Below are 12,689 nucleotides of genomic sequence, written 5' to 3'. Positions count from 1 at the left end.
TTAAATGTGAATCCCAAAGCAGATATTAACATATTGTTTTGCATTTAATACCCAAATGACAAACCCAAAGCACTACAACTTTGTGGGGAATATGAATAAATATATAACAGAAAGGAAATAACACAAATGACGACGGTTTAGCACGCACACTATTAAACATTCCTGCATGCAAACATACATAAATACATACATACATACATACATATATAGTGGCATAACTCACTTATGTACATTACTTCTGCCGTTATTTTCACATCATTTTCTTTTACTTAAGTGACCTTCGGTGCCTTTGAAACTGTCAATTCCGAAAAGCGTCGAATGTATTTGGGTGGTTCTCTGAGTTTTTCTGATTTACTTTTTTAAGCTTATGAATTTGAAGAGCCTTAAAAAAAATATGAATTATACGAAAATGTTGCGTTTTAAAAATAGCCTTATTATAATAAACTAAGGCAGGCGGCATACTGTCCTTTTCTTTATGTGTATATTGGATATGCTTACATACGTGTGTACTATGTTTATGCACGAAAGCACAAAAAGAATCTGCACACTACCTTTATATGCTAATCAAATGCCACTCCGATGAACTTTTTTCTTCTTTTCACAGCTAAAACGGCTGTTTTATTGGGGGTCTCTTCCAAGCTGACCATTAGGCAAATCCATTATTATTTCGATATGAATAAAACAGCCTAGACAATTGGAGCGCTGGCCCTCAAGGCAATACATACGTATTTTATTGCATAAAAAGATAGAAAGCAGCATTTTCGTTTTTACAATCTTGCTCTTTAAAAAGTGTACTCCTTTTTATTTCTCCTGCCAATTATAAGATTTTATGGAAAATACTTTAATTAGTATACTTTTCGTTAAAGGAAATCTCAACTGAATATATGTACATATATACGAACTTCCAAAGCGCATCTTAAGTTTGAAATGCACAAGCGGAACGTTTGCAAGAAGAAAAGTAAAAAAAAAAAAACAATAGGATGTCGAAAGTAGACCGCATAAGATTTGTTCTAAACGCAAATCTCTCGTCACTTCACAGAGCGTAGCAAATATGCTCGCAAAAGTGAGCTTAAAAACTTGCATGTAATCGTGCTATACAAACATAAGTACATATATCTACACACCCACACCCAAGAAAACATAACCAGCTAGAATAGAACCGGCATTTCAACGCATTCAACATTGCATTGGGGGTGGTTTAATTATGCTAATAAGGCTTTTGCCAACACCACCAAAACCACTGTGCCATCAACGCTGCCATCGTTACTTTACTCACCTACTTACCCACACATACACACCTCACCGCTCATTCCTGCATACAAGCATAAACGCATATCCAACCTAATTTACTGCACACAAAGCTTACTATGGCTGCGCTTAATTGCCTCCTAACCGAATGCAATGGCGGCATTGCAACAACAATTGAACATTGTAGCGACTGCGAAAACAATAACCCTGCAAACCATTTATTCAGAGCATTCTGAATTGCAAAGAAATTTTAAAGAATTCGTAAAGTTCTCAGCCGATTTTCTGCCGAATTTTCTAAGATAAAATAATCTGTGCTTACTTCGATTTTTTTACGAAATTGCGGAGGAAAATCGGTAAAGCAATGTAAATAATCTTGCAGAATTTTCTTTATTTTTCGTACAGAAATTTCTTTACAAGTTCGTGTCAACCACTTCATATAATTTTCTTTGAAGATTCGTAAATAAATCTTTACAGAAAGGAGATACTCCCTAACGATTGAGATTTCAGGAAAATTGGCTTGCAGGGAACGCACAGATCACTTAAGCGCGTATATCATTAGCGGTTTCATGAAGCGTTAAAGTGTCGAAATTGGCTAGATTTCGTTTTGAGTGTCTCAAGTCGAAAGCAAGAAAGGAGTAAGTGGCGGTAATATGCTATTTTGTTGCTGCTGCTGCTGCTCCTTTTTACGAAAAACTTTCAGACATTTCTTGTGGTTTCTTTAAAAGTTGGCGTAGAGAATCGACAGTTTTTCAATTGCCGACAAGAGTGTCGGCGCTGCACTGGGACGCTTGTAGACGACTATTTAGCAGCACTTCCATAAAACTACATAGGCACATAAATATTTCTGTCTTTTTCTTTACTTCAAGAAGTATTTTTAATGATCCAATTTTAGGTTATGTTAGTGAAAAATGGTTTATGAAGTGAAAAAAATATATTTTCCTTGCTTTGTGGTTAGCTACTGAATAAATACTTACTTCAATATTTTTATATAAAATGTTACCACGCCGATTTCTAATAAGTAATAGTAAGTTTAATAAGTAAACATAAACTAGATTTGTTATGCATATATGTAAATATGTACACTGCCGATCAAAAGTGAGTGCAGGGTGATTTTTTTTTTAATATTTGCAATATTTTTCAAGTGAACTTTTTTTCTTTATACAGAATTTAGAAAAATTCAACAAATTTTCATAAAAATTTTGAACCTTTTAATCTGAATTTAAAAAACAAAAATGTTGGTATGCAGTTACCTGCCTTAGATTCTAATAAAACGAGTGTAAGTTTTAAGTGCCTAAAAAATCGCGCTAATTTTTTTTATTTTTTTTACTCACGGCTTTTTTGCACTTTTTACCATACAAACGTAAATTTCTTGTAGAACAAAATGTGTAAGGCAGTTTGCCATTAAAAAATCAGCTCTAGTTTTTATAAATTTCACAAAAATTTACTAAAAATGCACCCGACTTTTAAGTCGCTGAAAACTTGTACCTGCTTTACTAAAATTCATACCCAAATATTTTTTGGAAATTCCGTTTGAAAGTTCAAAATTTTGACGAAAATTTGTTTAATTGTTCCAAATTCTGTATAAAGTTTGATAGTAAGTCGAGTTAGAGCTTGAACCATATTTTTATAAATAAGTAACAAAACAATTTTAAACTGAAAAACATTCAACAAATTTAACAAAAATCACCATGCTCTCAGTTTTGATCGTCAAAGTAGGCACAAACATACTTTGTAAATAAACATTAATTTTATACGCTGAAATTCCAAGTTTTGATTCGACGCAAAGATGAGAAAGACCTATCAGCGCTAGCATTCGTGGCTGAAAATGTGCAAAGTATACTAAGTAGAGTATTAGTAGTCGGAAATATTTATACCTTCTTCACAATGTGTCTCGGTCATTTGAGTACCGTATGCAATTTTCAGCTTCCATGAGCTTAGAAACCGAACCGAATTTTTTCCTCAAAGAATTGAGATACAAATGTGTTACGCTTTGGTCTTGAAACTTTGAGTTCTTTGAAAAGATCCGATAATTTTTGGTAAATGCCATTTTAGCCAATTTTGAAATGCTTTTATTTAATTTATGAGATAAGCAGGGCATCTCCGCAGATTTTGTGGCTTCTTTTTGGACTTCCTTGGCGGCTCCACTTGTGTGATGTGTGCATTTTAGTTAAATATCTAATAAATTTTATTTTCAAGAGCATGGGATGGGTTTGCACATACATATTTGTAATGAAATAACAATTTAATTTTGATAAGATATTTATTAATAAAATTATGTTCTCAGAGCTTTCTGTTTCGCAAAAGAATCTATCTGATGAAGTGAGTGAATATTCTAATTGAATTAAAAGAAGCAGCAGCGATATGAAGTAAATCATTTTAATGCGAGACTTGTAAATTTTTGAGTTAAAAACCTTAGAAAAAATTATCGAAAACGGATCGCTTTCAAATTTTCGAATTTCAGAACATTCCTGTATAGCATCATCAATGTTTAAAGATAGAGCCTTAGAATTGTCAATGGAAATATCACTATTAGTTTTTTATTTATAATATTTCCATCATTTTTTATACCTTTCATGAACATGAAATGGCATTGTAAACTTGGTCTGATGTTTTTGGTACCAGAAGAAGAAGACCCAGAAGAAGTAGACCCATATAAGTGTTTGCCAAAATGATCAAAACGTCGAGCTGAATCGATTTAGCGAAGTCCTTCTGTCTGTCGGTTTGAACGCAATTTAGTCCCCCAGTTTTCGAGATATCCGACTGAAATTTGGTAAGCGAGTGTATTTTTACAATGTATTAATCATTTGTGGGAACCGTCAAAATCGGACTACTATAACTTATAGCTCCCATACAATTGATTATTCTTTTTAGTTCTCGGTCGTGACTCATTAAAAAATGCTCGTATATTTATTTGCTCAAAAAAATTATGATCAAAGGTGAAGTAATTTTTGAAGCTCAAAAATAATTAAAAAAAAATGTCTTCAAATTGTTCTTTAAAGCTGTATGCTAAGCTTGAAAAATGTAAAACAATGGAAAGCAACAAGCTTTCAGATCGCCTATAATACAAGTGGTAGAAGCAGTGACATTTTTAAAAATTAACAAAATGTAAATCTTTATTCTATATTAAATTATGAAAAATAAAAGAAATGGTTACATTTTTTCATGTATTACGACCAGGCGCGGATCTACCGGGGAGGGGAAGGGGTACCTTTCGCCCACCCCTTTCCCCCCGTAGATTCGCATCTAGTCGTTATTAGTATTATCTATAGTATTGTCTAACAATATTTGTTACTATTTTAATTTATGTAGTTATAGATGACATTATCGGCAATATTTAAGTTTTGTTATTGCCATTAATTTATGATTTAGCTAAATATGCGCACCATTGCGGTATTAATTATTTTGAATACTTTCTTATAGCGAGTTTCACGAAAGTCCTTTAATAACATTTTTTTTTTCATTTAATTTAATGATTTTTCAATTAAATTGTTGGTTAAACGGAAGTTAATATGTTACAAATTAAATTTTTTAGCCTCTCCATTCATAAACTTGTATCCTTGAAATAATGAGTCTTATGTAGTGTTAAAATAATGAGTCTTACGTAGTGTTTTGAAGTCAAAATTAAGCTAAAAATATTTCCAAAAAAAGTAAGTGCTTACTTTTCCACTTCATCGAATTCATTGCCTTTGAAACCAGTTAATTGATCTATTAAGTGCCCTACTGATAATTTATTCACACATTTTGAGCCTTTTGTTTGCATTTCGGAGAACATTTAAATTTCTATTTATTTTGATCCTCTTCAATTGTTTTCCGGCATTATTTCGGTGACACTCAATTAATTCCGAAGTTGATAAGCCTTCACGCGCTGACTGACGCAGATTAATTTTAGGGACATATTGGCAGAAAAGCAAAAAATCGTTGCCTTAAAATTTTTCGGTATCCCTAGTCAATGAAAAAAAGCGAAATAAATGAGGAGCAAACGTGTAGGCGGAAAACAGAAACGCTTATAATGCAAATCAGTTATGATAAATACTTTATTGTCAATCAAAAAAATTACCACCGCAAAGACAACGACCGCTAGAAGATGATACTGATGATGGCAAGAAAAAGTAGTCTACTACCATTTGAATGGTTGAGTAGGCAACAGAAATAATTGGAAAAGTATTTTCTTATTTTTACCGTGATACCCATATTTAATTTAGTACCTACTTTTTCGGTCTGCTTACATTTTTACATTCTCATTTGACAGGTGGTAGCTTATTTCGTTTCTGCGTTTGTGTTTGTTTTAAGCATTAATTGATTTCTTTATTTTTTTCTGTACTTTTTTCAGATTTTTCATTATTTTACGCTTTCTAAGTGGACCCAAATCAAATGCCACAACGAGAATTTGACGACGCAAAGCTTCGAACTTGCATAAAACAATATTTAAATTAATCTTTAGATAGACAGCAGTTTAAAAGCCTGAAAAGAAAATTTGCGGCAAGGAGACAAAGCTGTTAAGTGAACAAAATTAAAAACAGAAAACGGCATCAACAAAAAATCTAAATTCTAACAAGTTGAAGTGAAAATTTCAACAAAGTACGCAAAGAAAATTGCACATCAACCCGCAACAAGCCGCTAAGGGGAAAAAACGCGCTGTCGCTGGTCAACGGAGATTTCGTGCGAAATTTCATACGAGCTGAGGCGTAAAAGGTTTGCGACCGCCGCAACAATGCGTGTGTACGTGTTGTGGCTGCTGACAGCTGCCGCGCTGCTAGCGGCGGCCACTCAAGCGGCGCACGTACGGGAGGCGAGCAGTAGCAGCTTGGCCAGCAACTATGCAAATGACCCACGACCTGATGCTGTGAACGAAGAAACGAGTGATATTTTGGGCACTGGCGGTGTCTACGAATTTCGACTACCACAACCGCAAATAAACAAAGAACAACAGCAAAATCAGCAACAGCAGCATCCAAATCAACATAAAACAAAGTGGCCCAACACCACCGCCACTTATGTGACCACAACAAAAACGAGCAGCAGCAGCAGCAGCAGTGCCAATCAGATGTCGACAAAATGGTCGACCACACGTCCGGCGAGCTCCACTACCGCCACAAGCGGTAACAAAGCTGCCAGTGTCAGTAGCTCGGCTACAACGCCAGCACAGGCCAGTCACCAAACCGGTTTTGCATACAATGTTTCGGTAACACCACAGCAGCCATCGCAACACACTGTAACTCCTGCTGCTGCTAATGACGAGACGGCAGTGACCTTTGGCGCCGAGAGCGATGGTGAATCATCAAAGAAAATTATTGGTTCCAGGTGAGTGAGGAGGCTAAGGCTGATGCCGAGGTGTAATTAGGTTAAAGATTAACCATGAATTAAATACGAAAGTACTTAATTTCTAATTTTTTTTTGTATTTAGAAATGTCACTTTTGCTCCTTCCACGGCTAGGTTAGGGTAGGTAAGGTGCCAGCCCTCCAAGGGGATTACATAGACAGTAAGTAAATGTCTATTGTGTTTCCACTGAAAAGAAAAAAGATTATCCTGAAACGGTAAAACAGCTAATCAAGTAAAGTTAGAAAGGCGCTGGGTGCCGGTTATGAACTTCCGCCAGCAGCCCATCAAAACCGAGATTTGTCGCTTAGCAAGCTGTAGAAGTTTCCTAGATCTCCTGCGATTAACAGCCGGCCAAAAGGACCTTACACCCTTGCATTTCGATGTTTCCGCCCAGCGTTCGCTGAGCCCACTAAACGCGCAGCTTTCCAGCAGCAGTCCGCAGGTTGCCATAACTTCCCTTTCGCTGGTGATGGTTTCTAAGGTTCCCTGCCTAGCCACTTCATAGGCACAGCAGTTTCCTGTAAGCTTCTACCCATACGTGAAGATATTCACCGGTCCCTTGCTCCAGTTATCCCCCCCCCCCCCCCCACCTCCTCCACATATGTTCCTTTGGGGGATATGTGTAGAGAATATCACTCTCAGATCCATCCTTGGCACACACCGAAAGGTTACTATAAGCTAGCCGAGTGCCCATACTCCGGGGAGATAGAATCCAGCATGCTTCAGCCTGATATCCTGTTTCTTATATACAGGCCAATTAGCCACTCCTACTTGTTAAGTAAGAAGGAGGAGAGACTAAATAGCCTGAAGTCCTTCGGGGATGTGTGAGAGGACTTTCCTGCTATGGGGACCTTTCTCGGTTACTTGTAATCATTATTTTGGCATTGTAATTTATGGTTTGAATTTTGGTGTCTGAAGTGATTTCAAATTGGCTGATAAAGCTAAAGTTCAATTGAGCTATTCATGTTGCTAGGTAGATAGAGATTAAATTTTTTTGAACCTATCAAATTCAAATTCGATAAATCGAGGTCTTGGTCATAGATTTTTTAATTTATGTTATCAAAATGTCTATTTACTTTAGTTTGATGGTCGGTTTGTTGGTATAGAACTCCAATTACTTATTGAGGGTTAAAACATGTAAGACAATTGAAATGGAAACTATTAGTTTGAACACAGTATTTGATAATATAAGTAAGTAGACTCTTGAATTTTGCGATAAAAAAATTTTACCTTTCAACTTTTGAGTACTACTTTATTGCCGAAGTTGTATTACCATGCGCGTATTTGAGTTTTATATCAGGGTAATATTTTGTGTAAAAAAAAATGGTGATAATGAAGATTGTATAGAGTCTAGGAACTATAACTCCGTGCGACAAAAGCAAAAAGATTTCGCAACACACGAAGCAATCAATATAGCCTCGAAACTGTGGGCCAAATATAGTAAAACGGCGCTTTTAGTTTTCTCTCTGCCTCAGGGGTTTTTTTTACGGAATTTCTTATTTCAAAGAAATTACTAATTCCAAAAATTATTGAAAAAAATGTATTGTAGAAAAACAGTATTAAAGAAATTTGAAATCTCTTTATAGAAAATGATAGGAAAATTTTACGATTTTCGATTCGTACGAAAATAAGAATACGCCCCATTATTTACGAGACCTCCAGACCGTTCTTTTAAAAAACAGCATCATCTGGCCAGTAGTCTACAAATGTAATCACCACATAATATGGTTGGAAAATCACACATTTTTTTTTACTCATCAAAAATCGGGACGCTTGCATACAATAGCTCATCAGAGATTTTTATTTTTTCAGCTGACCAGATTCTCTCAAAAAAAGTTATCACACTTAGTTACCGGACTGACTCTAGCATTCAACACTTTGACTTTGGCAACTGATCCTGGTACTGGCTAGATATTCCTGACCATGTTTTTGTTCTGTGTCTTTCTAAAAAGGGGTTTTTCAGATGATCTCTAAAATTACAGAAAAGGAACAGTCTTGCATTCTATATTAGGGACTGAATGGGAATTCTGATTAGTAATTGGAGAGTTCATTATGCGGAAGCTGTCCAGAATCAGTAGACAGTGGCTGCTTAGTGTCTCGATAATTTTCCTTGTCGATTCTTAGACGGAAGAAAGCAAATCTGACCCGCGCTTGCCCAAATCGAGATTTATTTCCGGCCGGATTAAGTTTGTGTTTACCAATTAACTTAAAAAAGTGTGTAAAAATTTTCACATTCAGCGTAGCCATGCTTTTTCATGTGTTTAAATGATTCCGCATACAAATTCATGTTTGCTACAAATGTACACTTTTGGTCATCCAAGCAAGTTTTCAATCATAACCGAGAGGTATGGACTCGTATGTATGTCTTTGATTGACTATCAATGTGTGGTGCGTTAAAATAATTAAGAGAAAATCCTCACTTACTAATACATTAAAGAGAAATTAGGTTTGACGAGAAGGTTGAAATTTAATTTAGTAAAAATATCTGTGAACGGTCACTCTGGAGCAAGTTTCAGAAACGAAAGATCAAAACGCTTCACAAATACCTTTTTACTTGTTAAATTCATCATTTTTATAAACTTCGCTGTGCACGGTTTAATAAAAAGGCATATTACTCATAGTTAGTTGGATTTTTGAGTGCATTCATTAGCCATTAACAAAACATAAAAAATAAAAAACTTTATAAACACCTAAAAACGTCTTCACCAACACAAAATGCTTTTTAGCGCATACTCCCACAACTCCCTTTCTCCCTTTGAGCATAGATGTACATTTTAAAAGTTTTTCTTTGTTTGTAGCCACAGACATAAAAATTAATAAGCAACTTGCCTCTGTGCTTTTCAATAAAGCAATTACCGCCATCCAGTTACGTTATCCATAGCTCTAATTTAATTTAAAATTTCTCTGACCTAGAAATTTTTAAACATTTTTCCCCATCCATTTTCCTTGCCACTTTTTTCCTTAATTATTATTTATTTTTCGTTTTCTCGCCGCATTCATCACCTGCTACGCCCACTTTATCGATCAACTAACTACTTTGTTGTTGTGGCAACCTTTTATTATGAATTTATTACCGTTTTCACTGTCTGCTTTCAAGTAGCTAACAAAAAATTTGCGAGTGCAAAGTAATTGGAAAGAGTTTGGTCGAAGTTTTTAATGGCAAGCCCTTTTGAAGTTAAGAAAATTTTTCAGTAAGAGTAGTAAGAGTAAGTTATGAAATAAAAAAAAATATATATATTTTAGGTAAATCAAGTAGCATGCCCTGTTTTAGCATAGAAGACGTCTTACGTTTTAATATGAATGGCTTGCTGAAATGTTGTAGTTGTAACTTTTGTGGCTTCACAAAAACAAAATGCAGCGATTCAAAGAAAAGCTTTCAACACTGCCGACAGGTTCATCTTTATAAGTTTCAGTTCGTTTTCTTACTTAAGTAATCCTTACTACTTACTTTAGTGCGGGTTGGACCTGGATTAGACAAGGCTTAAATACATGAGCCACTTAACGGTAATAAACGGATTTTTATTTTTTTGAACTTCGAATTGTGTCGTTATTTCAGAGGACCACATTTTGTATACATACATATATATATGCATAATACGAGAAGGCTTTTACGTACGTAAATCATCAAAGACGTTTGTTCAATTTAAAAAAAGTGAGTTTTTATTTCTTCGAAAAGAGTTGCCATCTGATAAAAAAATTAATAGCAAATTATTTAATAAGTTAATTCAATTATTGCAAAATGGTTTTGGAAAAGCTTTATTTCTTAATTACATAAAGGAGTTGCCACCTGTTTAAAAAATCAAGTTCAACTTGAATTAATGGGTTTCGAATGAAAAAGATTTTAAAACAGGGTTTAGTTTAAAAATACTTTGAAAAGGGTTAGAAGAGGGTTGCCATCTGTTTACAAAGTAGAATTCAATGTAAGCAGTAGATTACATAAATTACTAAAGTATGAATATCAATCAAAATGATTTTGAAAAAATCGTATTCTTAAACTACACGTGAGGGGTTTAAAAATTAAACTCAACTTAAATTAAGGAAATTATTTGACTTCAAAATAAATTTTAATTAAGTTTATACTTAAACATGATTTGCCACCCCTTTCAAAAGTCGAATTTAACTAAAGTGTACATAAGATATATGAAGGATTAAAATATGAGCGTCAAGAAAAGAGTGTTAAGCAGTCTTTAGTTTGAAAATTTTGAATATTAATAAAATTATAGTTTAAAAACTAAAAACTCGCTTTTACAAATTACAATGTGAACTAAAAATTAAAAAATAATTCATACAAATACAGATTTCGTTTAAGACGAATAGGTGGTTGCCTAACTTGATTTCATTTAACTTTTATAATCAACCTAAAATAAGATTCGAGCAATTGACAATAAAATTAATTTTACCGGAAAACAAAACGCCAAAAAAGAATTAGCGAATGCATTAGGGATGGCGCTGGTCAAAAATTAGGATAAGCAGATTCTTAAACCATTAAGATGATCACTTAATCACAGCGGAAATTAATGAAACCGAAGCAAACTTCGATGGAAATTTGAACTTAATAAATACCTTTCAACAGACTAAACACTCATATTTAATATTTTGCTTAACTCAATAAATATACGATTCGAAATACTACACATATATAACTGCGAACAAAAACCGCACGCTTATAACGTACTGAGTTCATCTGCATACTACATGAACCAGCTACATACATTCGTAGTCGTACAGGCACAGCGGTCACGGGCACACAAAATTCATGAATATGCAAAATGTTTGAGAAAATTACGCTTGTGGTACTAGCAATCTAATGGCATGCAAGCGTACACGTATTTGATTTAGCCAAAAGCGCAATATCCAGCACAGCCAGTGTTGCCAACTTTTGATTTTCAAAAAGCACCAAAAACTTGGAAAAAAGCGTTTTTAAATCAAAGGATTCTCATTTCATAACAGTTTGTATTTAACAAAAGCAAAAAATTAACAATATTTACAAGAATACATATGTACATAAATCAATACACAAAACTTGTTTGCTCATAACGATTGACTAGCCTCTACACATGCTATGATGACACATGCTTACGACGTAATACCGAAGTACTGCATATTAAAACTTGTTATCTCGAGAAAGAAAAATCTAATCGCAACAAACGAAAATGATGTCCTAAATATATAGAAATGAGCAAACAATTTTATCTTTTCATTGTATAACCTCAAATATTGCCGAAATCTGTGTTCTTGGCACTTTGAGGTTAGGATATCTCAAAATTCTAGCGCTAAAGCAATTGTGCGGTCAGAGTTGGATTCAGCACCAAGAAACGATGGGTTTTACTCAGGTGATAAAAAACTAAAAATTTCTACAAATAATTAGAAAAGAAAAAAGAAATACTTAACTTACCTGCGTACTAACATTTTCAACGCGATTAGAACTCAACAAGGTGGGTTTACAACTTCAGCGTTTTTTCAATCATGGTTGCATTTTAGTGCATTTAAGTTTGTAGATTCTTGTAAATTCCCTGCTGCAACAGCTTTAAATATTTAAAATTATTTCAGGTTTTAACTAACTCGGAGTAATTTTAGTTCAGGAAAAAAGCACTAAAGAGGCACTAGGCACAAAATAATTGTATTTGGCGTTTTAATTTTCAAAAAGCACTAAATCTAGTGCTTAAAGCACCAAGTCGGCAACTATGAGCACAGCATACCAGTGACGACTGGTCACCCGCAGATGTGGACATTTGCGAACGGTGTCGATTACATATGTATATGTACATATACTCATACATTCGTACTTAGTTTCATGCATATGAAAGTGTCATATGCCATTCAGTAGTCCGTGACTGCGGTTGAACACAGACTAGTTAGTAGTTGAAGGGCTGGCCGTTGCATATCGAACAGTGGGCAGGGTATTGTTTGGTAAATTGAAATCAATGTATGCAGGAGGAAAATGCATTTTGCAATGCACTCAGCTTGCAGCTACAGCAGGAGATTATACATTTTTTTACAATTATAGTAGTTTACAAGAGTGTTGAAAGTAGATAGAGAGTTCACGCAAAAAATGTTATTCCCTAGAATTTATTCAACTTTCGAAAATTCTTGACTTTAATTTGGCAAACTAAAACATCAA

General features: G+C 34.5%; 1 protein-coding gene across 1 annotated transcript in view; it reads left to right on the top strand.

Annotated features, from left to right (window-relative positions):
- The first annotated feature begins 5,950 nt into the window (after positions 1-5,950).
- The window catches only part of LOC118742698 (serine-rich adhesin for platelets), a 66,205-nt gene continuing 59,466 nt past the window's right edge, over positions 5,951-12,689 (top strand). Inside the window, exon 1 of the mRNA XM_036474964.1 lies at positions 5,951-6,549. Coding sequence (XP_036330857.1) covers positions 5,960-6,549 — 590 coding nt within the window. The 5' untranslated portion in view covers positions 5,951-5,959. The remainder of the gene's footprint in view (positions 6,550-12,689) is intronic.

Source organism: Rhagoletis pomonella, unplaced genomic scaffold (assembly GCF_013731165.1).
Source record: "Rhagoletis pomonella isolate Grant_MI unplaced genomic scaffold, Rhpom_1.0 Rhpom_scaffold_00007, whole genome shotgun sequence".
Taxonomy (NCBI): Eukaryota; Metazoa; Arthropoda; class Insecta; order Diptera; family Tephritidae; genus Rhagoletis; species Rhagoletis pomonella.
The sequence above is the reverse complement of the archived record's forward strand: the minus strand, read 5'-3'. Positions and strand labels throughout refer to the sequence as shown.